Raw genomic sequence first — 12,044 nt, forward strand, 5'->3', positions numbered from 1 at the left:
CCGTGGATGTGTTGCACCGTGGACAGTGGTGGCTTGCTTGCCCCGTGAATCGTGCTCACTGTGGAGTGGGCCTGTGTGCCTGTTGAGGGGTTGCGTGCTTGAGAAGCATGGGGCAGTTTCTGGGGCATCACAGCCTGGGTGGTGGTAGCGTGCAGGGACACCATCCCTCTGTTCTCCCCTGAACAGCAGAATCCTTGGGGAGTCTTGGCAAAATCCTTGGAGAGCCTTGGCAAAGAAGGGGGCTCCTCGTAGACCAAAGTGAGGCGCTCGGTGCCTCCCACTCTGGGCCCTATGCATGTCATATGTATACAGTTGCATGGTCTAAACTGGCCAAGCAGACCCATGACTCAGAGTCACCGTGGAGCAGGTGCTGAGAGGCCAACCATCTCTCACGTCCCAGGCGGCTTGCCCTGCTCCTAGCAGCTCCTGTCATGCCCAGCTGATGGGCACTGGATGCGGGCAGTTGGAGAGCCCACCCCTTCCAAAGGTCAGGGCCCTGTGCCACCTCAAGCTGGAGTCCTGAAATGGCGCTGAGTGGCTCCAGGGGGCGGACCCTGGGCAGACCCATGGGGTAGGTGTTGTCTCTGATACTGTCCCAGGTGTAGAACTGCTCGGCTTACCCCGGGTCTTCCAACAGGTCTCTCCAGACTCAAGTAGTGCTTTGTCCTCTGGGGAGAGCTATGGGCAGACCAGAGTGGGAAGGAGTGAGACCTGAGCAGTGGAGACGGAGCCCAGAACAGGGTACTATGAGGACAGGAGCAAGGCCTGGGTGGGAGGGCATCTCAGTGAGCTGGACCTGAGTGGGACAGTGGGGCCAGGTGGTGCAGGGGTGGGTGGATTTGGAGACCGAGGATCATGGTGACCAGCCAGGGCTACGCTGTGGGGTAGCATCTGGGACACTGAGATCCATGCTTAGGGCCCCAGGTTGGGAAGAGGGAAGAAGATACAGAGGTGCAGTTCTCCTCTGGATCCCAGTTCTTTCTCAGACACTGCCAGAAGGCTGGTCTCTGAATAGCTGAAGCGTCAGTATTTATTTTGAGCTCTTTTGTATATTTTTTCCTTGGAAATTCCACTGCTCCAAGCTCAGTGACCTGCTGCCCTAAAGCCATGTGGCTGCCCCAAGGCCATGCAGCGGAGCTCTGCAGGCCTTGGGCTCCCACCCCAGGCTCCAAGGTGGCCCCACTGCACCTGCTCTGACAGACAGTGCTCACCCACCTGGTTGTTAAAAGCCAGTGTTTGTGAGACAGGACCTAGCCTGGTTGGTGGTTTCAGGGGATCAGCTGGGGCTGAGAGTGGAGGGGGCTGCTTTTGCCTATATGGGACCTTGGGAGAGTCACGATCCAGGGTCAACCTTGACCTGACCTTGCTTTTTCCTGGCAGGGCTGTGAGCACCTTGAGCCTTGCCCTTCTTTCCCGGTGAATTCACAGGCTGGTGGTGGATTCCAAGGATGGCATACTCCCCACCCCTGCATCCTGGGCCTGCCGCCAGCCTGTTGCCTGTGTCTGGAGGCCCCATTCTTACCTGTCATGTGGCCCCAGCCCTCTGTCCATCTGAGGAACTCCTACTGATCCTTCCAAAACCCTGCTCCGGTGACTTTGCCTGTAATTTTCAGAGTGTGTGCATTTCCTTTCCCCTCTCTTGAGAACACCATCTTCACCCTGCTCCTTCTGTACCTGGGGAGGGAGTCTTTGGGTTTCCCAGTGTCTTTACTGACGTTCCCCTCACGCTTTTTTTTTGTAGGATTCCGTTTCACTGAGGCCGTCTATCCGATTTCAAGGAAGCCAAGGGGTGAGTTTCTGTTTTAATCATTCATATTTGGAATCTTGGGACTGGTACAGTCTCAGTTCTGTCCTTGCTCACTGGGTACAGCAGCAGCTCATGGCAGTGTTTGGGCCCTGTCTGCCTCCACGCAAGGCTGGGTTCTAGACCCCCAGGATAGCCGCTTGGCTGGGGCCACACCAGGACGTGTCTGGTGCCTGTCACAGGCTGCCTGGGTGATGGGCAACTCTCCTCTCCCAGTGGCCCCCTTTGTGCAGCGATGTGCACCTGGCTTCCAGTCTGATAGGGTAGGGGCCCCAGCCCCCAGCCCTGGACCAGTTAGGAACTGCTCACACAGCAGGAGGTGAGCTGTGGGTGAGCGAACATGACCACCTGAGCTCTGCCTCCTGTCATCTGAGCGTGTTATTAGATTCTTACAGGAGTGCGAACCCTATTGTGAACTGTGCATGCCAGGGATCTAGGTTGTGTGCTCCTTATGAGAATCTAATGCCTGATCTGAGGTGGATCAGTTTCAGCCCGAAACCATCCTCCCCTATGGCTCCCCGTCCCCCTTCCACCATCTATAGAAAAATTGTCTTGTGGCCGGGTATGGTGGCTCACGCCTGTAATTCCAGGACTTTGGGAGGCCGAGGCGGGCGGATCACTTGAGAGGTCTGGAGTTTGAGACCAGCCTGACCAACATAGAGAAACCCTGTCTCTACTAAAAATACAAAATTAGCCGGGCGTTGTGGCTCATGCCTATAATCTTAGTTACTCAAGAGACTGAGGCAGGAGAATTGCTTGAACCTGGGAGGCGGAGGTTGCAGTGAGCCAAGATCGCGCCATTGCCCTACAGCCTGGGAAACAAGAGCGAAACTCCGTCTCAAAAAAAAAAGAAAAAAGAAAAATTGTCTTCCACGAAACTAGTCCCTGGTGCCAACAAGGTAGGGGACTGCTGCGTTAGGGGACACAAGGACCACGGACATTTGTCTGGATTTTGGTTGGGAGAGAGGTTCATAGAAACTTAGCACCCTCATTTTTATTGAAATATGTTTCCTTCTAAATGACTGTCTTATGGAAAAATCAGGGAATGAGAGAAAGGGTGAGTTGTCTACCTTCCTTGACCCCCCGTCTTAGGACTCTGCATCTCCCCCAGCCCACCCAATATGCCTTAGAATGGTTTGATTTTTCTTCTAGCCTTTATTGCTGGTTCCACCACTACCCACCCCCGAGACAGTCTCGCTCTGTCATCCAGGCTGGAGTGCAGTGGCGTAATCTCGGCTCACTGCAACCTCGGCCTCCCGAGTTCAAGCAATTCTCGTGCCTCAGCCTCCCAAGTAGCTGAGATTATAGGCGCCTGCCACCGTGCCTAGCTAATTTTTGTACTTTTAGTAGAAACAGGGTTTCACCATGTTGGCCAGGCTGGTCTCAAACTCCTGACCTCAGGTGATCCACCTGCTGCAGCCTCCCAAAGTGCTGGGATTATAGGTGAGCCACCATGTCCGGCCTTGTTTTGTTTTTTAAGAGATAAGTCTCTGTTGCTGAGGCTGGAGTGTAGTGGCACGATCATAGCTTACTTTAGCTTTGAGCTCTTGGGCTCAAGGGATCCTCCCACCTCAACCTCCCAAGTAGTTGGGACTACTGGTGTACACCATCATGCTAGACAAATTTTATTTTTATTTTTCTGTAGACGGAGTCTCATGTTGCCCAGGCTGGCCTTGAACTTCTGGGCTCAAATGATCCTCCCACCTTGGCTTCCCAAAGTGCTAGAATTACAGGTGTGAGCCACTGCACCCAACTTTTTTTTTTTCTTTTAGAGTTACCATGTTGTACCTAAATCAGTTTCTATCTACAGCCCGAGAGCTCTGCACAGCTGGGTGTGGGGATGTGGACATGATGATCCGTGGGCTTCCAGGTGCAGCCCAGGGTTCCGCAGAGACATGGAGCCTCCAGGAGACGCGTGTCTGTGTGTGCTGATAAAAAGATGCATTGCGGCCGGGCGCGGTGGCTCAAGCCTGTAATCCCAGCACTTTGGGAGGCCGAGACGGGCGGATCATGAGGTCAGGAGATCGAGACCATCCTGGCTAACACAGTGAAATCCCGTCTCTACTAAAAACACAAAAAACTAGCCGGGCGAGGTGGCGGGCGCCTGTAGTCCCAGCTGCTCGGGAGGCTGAGGCAGGAGAATGGCGTAAACCCGGGAGGCGGAGCTTGCAGTGAGCTGAGATCCGGGCATTGCACTCCAGCCCGGGCTACAGAGCGAGACTCCGTCTCAAAAAAAAAATAAAAAGATGCATTGCAAGCAGTGGGCTCAGACGACTGTGGGCTGGGGAGTCTGTAACCCTCAGGGCTGACTGCAGACACCCAGTAGGAGCTGATGGAGCAGTCCTCAGGCAACCCCAGTAGGAGCTGATGGAGCAGTCCTCAGGCAGTTTCTTCCTCCTCCTGCCAAACCCCGATTTACCTCTTAAGGCCTTGAGCTGATTCAGTGGGGCCACCCAGACCATCGAGGATCATCTCCTTTACTTGCTTACAGTATCTGGGTTGTGGATGGTAACTATGTCCACAGAGTACCTCCAGGGCACCCCTAGGTGGGATGTCGTGGAATAATGAATCCCCAGGGGCTGCAGCCTAGCCAGTTGACACAACCCCACACCTCCATCAGCCCCAGTTGGGTCTGTGGTCACCCTTTGGCCACCTCCTTTTTACCTTCCCCAGGACATTCTCTCAGGGGTCAGACGTTGGGGGCAGGGGCAGGCTGGCCGGGGCTTGCTGCCAGAGCAGCCCCACAGTGCCCTCTGGTGTCTTACAGCAGTCACTCTGTGCCTTCTGCTGCCACTGAGCACCCATGCCCCTCCACCCCAACCTGGGCAGTGAGGGACCCCTCATCCCCAACCCCCATCTCAGCGAGCCTGTCAGATGATACACTGCAGCCTGGCCATGGCCGAAGCACACAGTGGTGTCCTTGCATGCAGCGTGCCATGTGTCTTGACCTGGAGCCTAAGCACATGTGTAGTGGGGGCTCATGTCACTGAGAGAGACCTGGGGTGGCTACAGGGATAACCTCCTTCTAGAGACAGGGTTTTGCCACGTTGGTCAGGTTGGTCTCGAACTCCTGACCTCAGGTGACCCATCCACCTTGGCCTCCCAAAGTGCTGGGATTATAGGTGGAAGCCACCGCGTGTGGCCAGCAGCTTCACTTTAGTGGGCTGTTAGCTTCGGGTCTCTTGGTCCTGGGCCATGCTGCCAGCAGCCTGCCACCAGAGCCTGCACTGGGCTCATTGTTGTCGGAGCACCCCCTGGAGGTGTGTTCCTTCGTGGATCCAGTCAGCCAGCATCACCCAAGCTCCTGCGGTTCACTCTCTGGGTCTTGGGGCTGGAGGGACTACTCTTAGGTTGTCATCAGGTATACGTGCTGATTTGATGTTCAGGGTCCTGTGTAGGATTCAGGGACCCATTCCCCACGGGCCCACTGGACTCGAGCTGGAGACTTTGTGACTTAGGGACCTTGGCCATGCTTCTCCCTCTGTTCATCACCTTCCTTGTCCACCTCGAGGGCATCTGCAGGTTGAACTTGAGGTCAGGAGAACCAGTGTCCTTCCTGCAGCACAGAACAAGCTCAGCCTTTCATGTGCCTCTCCTCTTACGTGGGTGCACCATGGCCAGCATAGGGGCTCGGCCTACGTGCTTCTTGGGTGGAGGTCTGATCTCGCCCAGCCACCTCCCGGCCTGTGCAACAGGTGCCCTCATGATGGCCAGGTGCACCTCTCCCTTCCCCTGCGCAGGGAGATTCGTCAGAGTCGCTTTATGGCATTTGCTGATTCACCGGGAAAGCCGAGCCTGCTGTGGTGTGTCCTGCCCCCGGGTAGCGTGCTTGGCTCGATGGCATTTCCTTTGTCCACACTTGTATCTAGAGCCTCTGCCCTTTCCCAGACCCCGAGTGGGGCTGACATGGATCTCAGCTGTCTGGGGATTCCTCCTAGGATTTAACCCTAGACAGGCCAGTAGACTCCAGAGGGGAAAAGAAACCTGCACTTTGTTGACCCCAGCCGTGAACTCCAGCAAAGTCCCAGGTGATTAAAAAACAAAAAACAAAAAGGCTAGGGGAGCTGGGCATGGTGGCTCACAACTGTGATCCCAGTACTTTGGGAGGCCGAGGTGGGCAGATCATCTGAGGTCACAGGAGTTCAAGACCGGCCTGGATAACATGGTGAAACCCTGTCTCCACTAAAAATACAAAAATTAGGGCCGGGCACGGTGGCTCTAGCCTGTAATCCTAGCACTTTGGGAGGCCGAGGCGGGTGAATCACCTGAGGTTAGGAGTTCAAGACCAACCTGGCCAACATGGTGAACTCCCATCTCTACTAAAAATACAAAAAATTTAGCCAGGCGTGGTGGCGCGCACCTGTAATCCCAGCTACTTGGGAGCCTGAGGCAAGAGAATCGCTTGAACCCGGGAGGAGGCAGAGGTTGCCGTGAGCTTAGATCGTGCCACTGCACACCAGCCTGGGCAACAGAGTGAGACTCCATCTAAAAAAAAAAAGAAAAAGGAAAGGAGCAATTGGTGTCCAGGGATGTTCCAGGTGTCAAGACTTCTGTGCGCTGAGGCAGGACCTGTATGGCAGTTTCTAGAAGGAGGTTTGGCAGGGTTTGTCTCTGCCAAGCAGAGACCAGCAGTGTCTTGGCAGCTAGGAATCGATTCCTTAGGAGTAATCAGTGTAATGCGTGCAAAGATTTAGCCACACGGAGTGCATGTTGCTGTGTTGTTTGTGACACAGACAATTTAGAAACAATCTAAAAATACCTAAATTGGGAGCCATCCATGTGCTGAGGCTGAGCAGTCAGGGATCCTAGTTGGGCACAGCACATGGCTCTTCTCCGGCTGGCCATGGTGTGCCTGACTCCTGGAGTGGAAGCAGGTACTTAGAAAGTGCCCTTGGCTTGGGTCTGAGGAGGTGAGGCTCCCACTAGGCCAAAGGGGCTGCCTCCCTCCTAGAGGTTGTATTCAGCCACTGGGTCATGACTCTCTTTACAAATAACAACATATTTTATTCTGAGAGTTCTGTGGGAAATAAAAAAAAAAATGTAGAAAACATTTCTGGCCTGAAAACCTCCCAGGCCAGAGAGAACCTGGTCAGTCCGTTATTTGGGCTCCTGTGTGTGTTGTATGGATAGCACGTGGGGCCACCTACCTCATGTTCTTATTTCTGTTTTTGTTTTAGAGATCCTCTGTCACTCAGGCTGGAGTGCTGTGGTACAATCACGGCTTACTGCAGCCATGACCTCCCGGGCTCAAGCCTCCTGAGTAGCTGGGTTTACAGGCGTGAGCCACCACGCCTGGTTAAATTTTTTTATTTTTTGTAGAGACAGGGTCTCACTGTGTTGCCCAGGCTGGTCTTGAACTTCTGGGCCCAAGTGGTCTGCCTACCTTGGCCTTCCAAAATGTTGGGATTCCGGGCATGAACCCCTGCGCCCCCCCATCCTTATCTTTTTATTTTTAACTGCCCAGAATAGCGAGCATTTTTCCTCGTTTTTTTCAACCATTTTTGCTCTGCACCCCCTATCCCAACTTAATATATTTCTTCAGAACCCTCCACCTCCCCACCTGTACTGTAAAAGAGGCTGTGCAGATTTTAGGGGGTCGGGTAGCGGGGTGCAGTAGGCCCCAGTTTGGGATGGATTTCAAAGGGAAGAGATGAATGGACTCTAGCAGGGACTTGAGCGGTGGTGGAAGCAGCGCCCTCTGGTGGCCATGGTCAGGTCAGCGGGAAAGGCAGCAGGCCTTAGGGACCTACGGAAGCACCCGGGGTGAGCCTGTGTGTGGCCTGGGCTCTGTGTCTGTGAGCATGGACAAATGCTTAGGTTTATGGCAACTCCTCCCCAACCCCCATAACCTGGAACCAGGGCTGATTTCATACGTACCCAGACCTGCTGTGCGTGGGCCATCTGAGGGCCCCGTGGCAGCCCACTGGTACACGGGTCACTGGGCCCATGAGCAGCCCCCAAGGAGCAACCAAGACCCCGTTCAGAAGGCCAAGCAGGGGCTGCGTTTCAAACCTTGTCCCAGAACCCGGGCAAGCTCTTGGCTAGTGCAGAGAAAGTGCCCGCATTCCTGGGCTGCTCCCATCCCGCTGGCTTCCCCACTGTTCCGGGCTGGTGACCATTAACCCGCAGCAAAACAGCCCGTTAATTGGAGGGCTCCATGGTGCTGCGTGTGCTAGGGGAGGCAGGGCTGTGAGAACACTCTCCCCATCTCCTCACCCCCACATCCTGAAGGACGTCAACCACCGTGCCCTCTGTATGTCTTCCCCTTGTCACCAGCGGCACAACACTCTCCCAAGCATCAGCTTTGAGGCCTGTGTCACCCCCCTTCATGCATCCCCTACACCCTGCCACAGCTGCACACCTGGCCCTGGGTTCTGCACCTGACCCCGGCTTCTAGGATGGAGTTTGGGCGGCAGACGTCTACGCCTGTGTGGAAAAGAGCCAAGCAGGGTGAAGGGCCACTGTGAAGCCCCTGCCCACGGAGAAGCAAGGTCTCTGGGCAGGCCCAGGAGGGGCACTGTCAGTGCTGACTGGGTGTGCAGCTGCCCCCGGCCACAGTCGGTGCCCAGACCCTCCTGTGGTGGCAAAGGGGGTGGGCTTTGCTGTGTCAGACTCCTCACCTCTCCAGTTGGCTGTGGCCTGGTCTCATTGCCAGCTCTGCTGAATGGCATCTCCCCTGAAGCCAGGGTGACAGGATGAATCCTGCCCGCCTGGGTGGAGCTGGGGTTTTCTTGGGAAAGGACTGCACGTGAGGGTGCCCAGCCCTCAGTCACTGTCGGGCAGGAGCCACTGGCGACTTGGGCCTCAGGCCAGGACCACAGGGGCAGTGGGGGTTAAAGAGACGACAGAGGAGGGCGGGAGAGCCACCCAGGCCGGGCTTAGGTTCCCACAGCCACTCCTTTTGGTTTTCCTGGACGTGTAGTCCCCGACTTCCCTGGCTGGCTCATTCTGGGTCACCGCGTCACCTGTGCACCTGGCCACCACAGAGCCTCTCGGAAACCTGAGCTTCCCTCATCCCAGCAGCGTGTTTCCAGTTACTTGTATGAATGAGAATAAAAGTCATATCTGGGAAGGGAGGTGCAGGCAGGGCAGGGTGGCACCTGTGTGTGTTGGGTGAAAAAACCCCTCAGTGGCATCAGAGCAGGACAGGTCTAGATGGCCAGGGTCACCCACATGGCTCTGGCAGAGGCTTCAGGGTGTGTGTGGTTGTGTTTGTGTGTGTGGCGGGGGGGTTGTGTTTAGTGTAGGGGGTTCGTGGTTGTGTGGGTTGTGGTTGTGTGCAGGTTGTGTTTATGTGGCTGGGGGTTGTGTGTGGTTGTGTGTGCGTTGTGTTTGTGTGGTTGTGTGAGGGGTTTGTGTGTAGAGGGGTGTATGTGGGGGGGTTGTGCTTGGGGGATTGTGTTTGTGTGCAGAGGGGTTGTGTGTGGGGGAGGTTGTGTGTGTGGCGCTGTGTGGGGGGTATTGTATGTATGATTGTGTGGTTGGGGGGATTGTGTGTGTGGTTGTGTGTGGGGGAATTGTGTAGTTGTGGGGGTGTGTAGGGAGACTGGAGGGGTTGTGTTTGTGTGGTGTGTGGGGGAATTGTGTGGTTGGGATTGTGTGTAGGGAGATTGTGTGTGGAGGGGTTGGTTGTATTTGTGTGTGGGGGATTGTGTGGTTGTGGGGGTTGTATGTAGGGAGATTGTGTGTGGAGGGATTGTGTTTGTGGTTGTGTGGTGTGTGGGAATTGTGTGGTTGGGGTTGTGTGGAGGGGTTGTGTGTGTGTGGTTGTGTGTGTGGGGGATTATGTGGTTGTGGGGGTTGTATGTAGGGAGATTGTGTGTGGAGGGGTTGTGTGTGTGTGTGTTGTGTGGGGGAATTGTGTGGTTGGGGTTGTGTGTAGAGAGATTGTGGAGGCGTTGTGGTTGTGTGTGGTTGTGTGGGGGGGATTGTGGTGTTGGAGTTGTGTGTAGAGAGATTGTGAAGGGGTTGTGTTTGTGTGTGGTTGTGTGTGTGGGGGATTGTGGTGTTGGGGTTGTATGTAGGGAGATTGTATGTGGAGGGGTTGTGTTTGTGTGTGTGTGTGGTTGTGTGTGGGTGATTGTGTGGTTGTGGGGGTTGTGTTTAGAGAGATTGTGTGTGGAGGGGTTGTGTTTGTATGTGTGTGGTTGTGTGTGGGGGATTATGTGGTTGTGGGGGTTGTATGTAGGGAGATTGTGTGTGGAGGGATTGTGTTTGTGTGTGTGTGGTGTGTGGGGGAATTATGTGGTTGGGGTTGTGTGTAGGGAGCTTGTGGAGGGGTTGTGTGTGGTTGTGTGTGGGTGATTGTGTGGTTGTAGGGGTTGTGTTTAGGGAGATTGTGTGTGGAGGGGTTGTGTTTGTGTGTGTGTGGTTGTGTGTGGGTGATTGTGTGGTTGTAGGGGTTGTGTTTAGGGAGATTGTGTGTGGAGGGGTTGTGTTTGTGTGTGTGTGGTTGTGTGTGGGTGATTGTGTGGTTGTAGGGGTTGTGTTTAGGGAGATTGTGTGTGGAGGGGTTGTGTTTGTGTGTGTGTGGTTGTGTGTGGGTGATTGTGTGGTTGTAGGGGTTGTGTTTAGGGAGATTGTGTGTGGAGGGGTTGTGTTTGTGTGTGGTTGTGTGTGGGGGGGATTATGTGATTGTGGGGGTTGTATATAGGGAGATTGTGTGTGGAGGGGTTGTGTTTGTGTGTGTGTGGTGTGTGGGGGAATTGTGTGGTTGGGGTTGTGTGTAGGGAGCTTGTGGAGGGGTTGTGTGTGTGGTTGTGTGTGGGGGATTGTGTGGTTGTGCGGCTTGTGTGTAGGGAGATTGTGGAGGGGTTGTGTTTGTGTGTGTGTGGTTGTGTGTGGGTGATTGTGTGGTTGTGGGGTTGTGTTTAGGGAGATTGTGTGTGGAGGGGTTGTGTTTGTGTGTGGTTGTGTGTGGGGGGGATTATGTGGTTGTGGGGGTTGTATATAGGGAGATTGTGTGTGGAGGGGTTGTGTTTGTGTGTGTGTGGTGTGTGGGGGAATTGTGTGGTTGGGGTTGTGTGTAGGGAGCTTGTGGAGGGGTGTGTGTGTGTGGTTGTGTGTGGGGGATTGTGTGGTTGTGCGGCTTGTGTGTAGGGAGATTGTGGAGGGGTTGTGTTTGTGTGTGTGTGGTTGTGTGTGGGGGGATTGTGTGGTTGTGGGGGTTGTGTGTAGGGAGATTGTGGAGGGGTTGTGTTTGTGTTTGTGTGTGGTTGTGTGGGGGGGGATTGTGTGGTTGTGGGGGTTGTATATAAGGAGATTGTGTGTGGAGGGATTGTGTGTGTGTGTGGTGTGTGGGGGAGTTGTGTGGTTGTGGTTGTGTGTAGAGAGATTGTGGAGGGGTTGTGTGTGGGGGGGATTATGTGGTTGTGGGGGTTGTATGTAGGGAGATTGTGTGTGGAGGAGTTGTGTTTGTGTGTGTGTGTGGTGTGTGGGGGAATTGTGTGGTTGGGGTTGTGTGTAGGGAGCTTGTGGAGGGGTTGTTTGTGTGTGTGTGGGGATTGTGTTGGGGTTGTATGTAGGGAGATTGTATGTGGAGGGGTTGTGTTTGTGTGTGTGGGGGATTATGTGGTTGTGGGGGTTGTATGTAGGGAGATTGTGTGTGGAGGAGTTGTGTTTGTGTGTGTGGTGTGTGTGGGGGAATTGTGTGGTTGGGGTTGTGTGTAGGGAGCTTGTGGAGGGGTTGTTTGTGTGTGTGGGGGGATTGTGTTGGGGTTGTATGTAGGGAGATTGTATGTGGAGGGGTTGTGTTTGTGTGTGTGCGGTGTGTGGGGGAATTGTGTGGTTGGGATTGTGTGTAAGGAGCTTGTGGAGGGGGTGTGTGTGTGTGTATGGGGGGATTGTGTGGTTGTGCGGGTTGTGTGTAGGGAGATTGTGTGTGGAGGGGTTGTGTTTGTGTGTGTGGTGTGTGGGGGAATTGTGTGGTTGGGGTTGTGTGTAAAGAGATTGTGGAGGGGTTGTGTTTGTGTGTGGTTGTGTGGGGGGGATTGTGTTGTTGGGGTTGTATGTAGGGAGATTGTGGAGGGGTTGTGTTTGTGTGTGTGGTTGTGTGTGGGGGATTGGTTGTGGGGTTTGTGTTTAGGGAGATTGTGTGTGGAGGGATTGTGTTTGTGTATGTGTGTGGTTGTGTGTGGGGGATTGTGTGGTTGTGGGGGTTGTATGTAGGGAGATTGTGTGTGGAGGGATTGTGTTTGTGTGTGTGTGGTTGTGTGTGGGGGATTGTGTGGTTGTGGGGGTT

The 12,044-nt window shown here is 54.4% G+C and overlaps 4 protein-coding genes across 7 annotated transcripts in view; 2 read left to right on the plus strand and 2 right to left on the minus strand.

Annotated features, from left to right (window-relative positions):
• The window catches only part of REX1BD (required for excision 1-B domain containing), a 280,166-nt gene that overhangs the window by 234,945 nt on the left and 33,177 nt on the right, over positions 1–12,044 (minus strand). Inside the window, exon 1 of one of the 2 annotated variants that reach the window (XM_050769775.1) lies at positions 7,316–7,326. The exons of the other annotated variant lie outside the window; for it this stretch is intronic. The gene's annotated coding sequence lies outside the window, so the exon portion shown is untranslated. Of the gene's footprint in view, positions 1–7,315; positions 7,327–12,044 lie in introns of those variants that run through there. 2 annotated transcript variants of the gene reach the window in all.
• KXD1 (KxDL motif containing 1) overlaps positions 1–12,044 on the minus strand; it is a 233,117-nt gene that overhangs the window by 93,176 nt on the left and 127,897 nt on the right. Inside the window, exon 1 of one of the 2 annotated variants that reach the window (XM_050769832.1) lies at positions 7,232–7,236. The exons of the other annotated variant lie outside the window; for it this stretch is intronic. The gene's annotated coding sequence lies outside the window, so the exon portion shown is untranslated. Of the gene's footprint in view, positions 1–7,231; positions 7,237–12,044 lie in introns of those variants that run through there. 2 annotated transcript variants of the gene reach the window in all.
• Positions 1–12,044, plus strand: part of ELL (elongation factor for RNA polymerase II) — an 84,752-nt gene that overhangs the window by 48,735 nt on the left and 23,973 nt on the right. The window contains exon 2 of the mRNA XM_050769581.1: positions 1,742–1,789. Coding sequence (XP_050625538.1) covers positions 1,742–1,789 — 48 coding nt within the window. The remainder of the gene's footprint in view (positions 1–1,741; positions 1,790–12,044) is intronic.
• The window catches only part of LSM4 (LSM4 homolog, U6 small nuclear RNA and mRNA degradation associated), a 223,028-nt gene that overhangs the window by 29,259 nt on the left and 181,725 nt on the right, over positions 1–12,044 (plus strand). Inside the window, exon 1 of one of the 2 annotated variants that reach the window (XM_050769838.1) lies at positions 9,196–9,199. The exons of the other annotated variant lie outside the window; for it this stretch is intronic. The gene's annotated coding sequence lies outside the window, so the exon portion shown is untranslated. Of the gene's footprint in view, positions 1–9,195; positions 9,200–12,044 lie in introns of those variants that run through there. 2 annotated transcript variants of the gene reach the window in all.

Source organism: Macaca thibetana, chromosome 19 (assembly GCF_024542745.1).
Source record: "Macaca thibetana thibetana isolate TM-01 chromosome 19, ASM2454274v1, whole genome shotgun sequence".
NCBI classification, from domain to species: Eukaryota; Metazoa; Chordata; class Mammalia; order Primates; family Cercopithecidae; genus Macaca; species Macaca thibetana.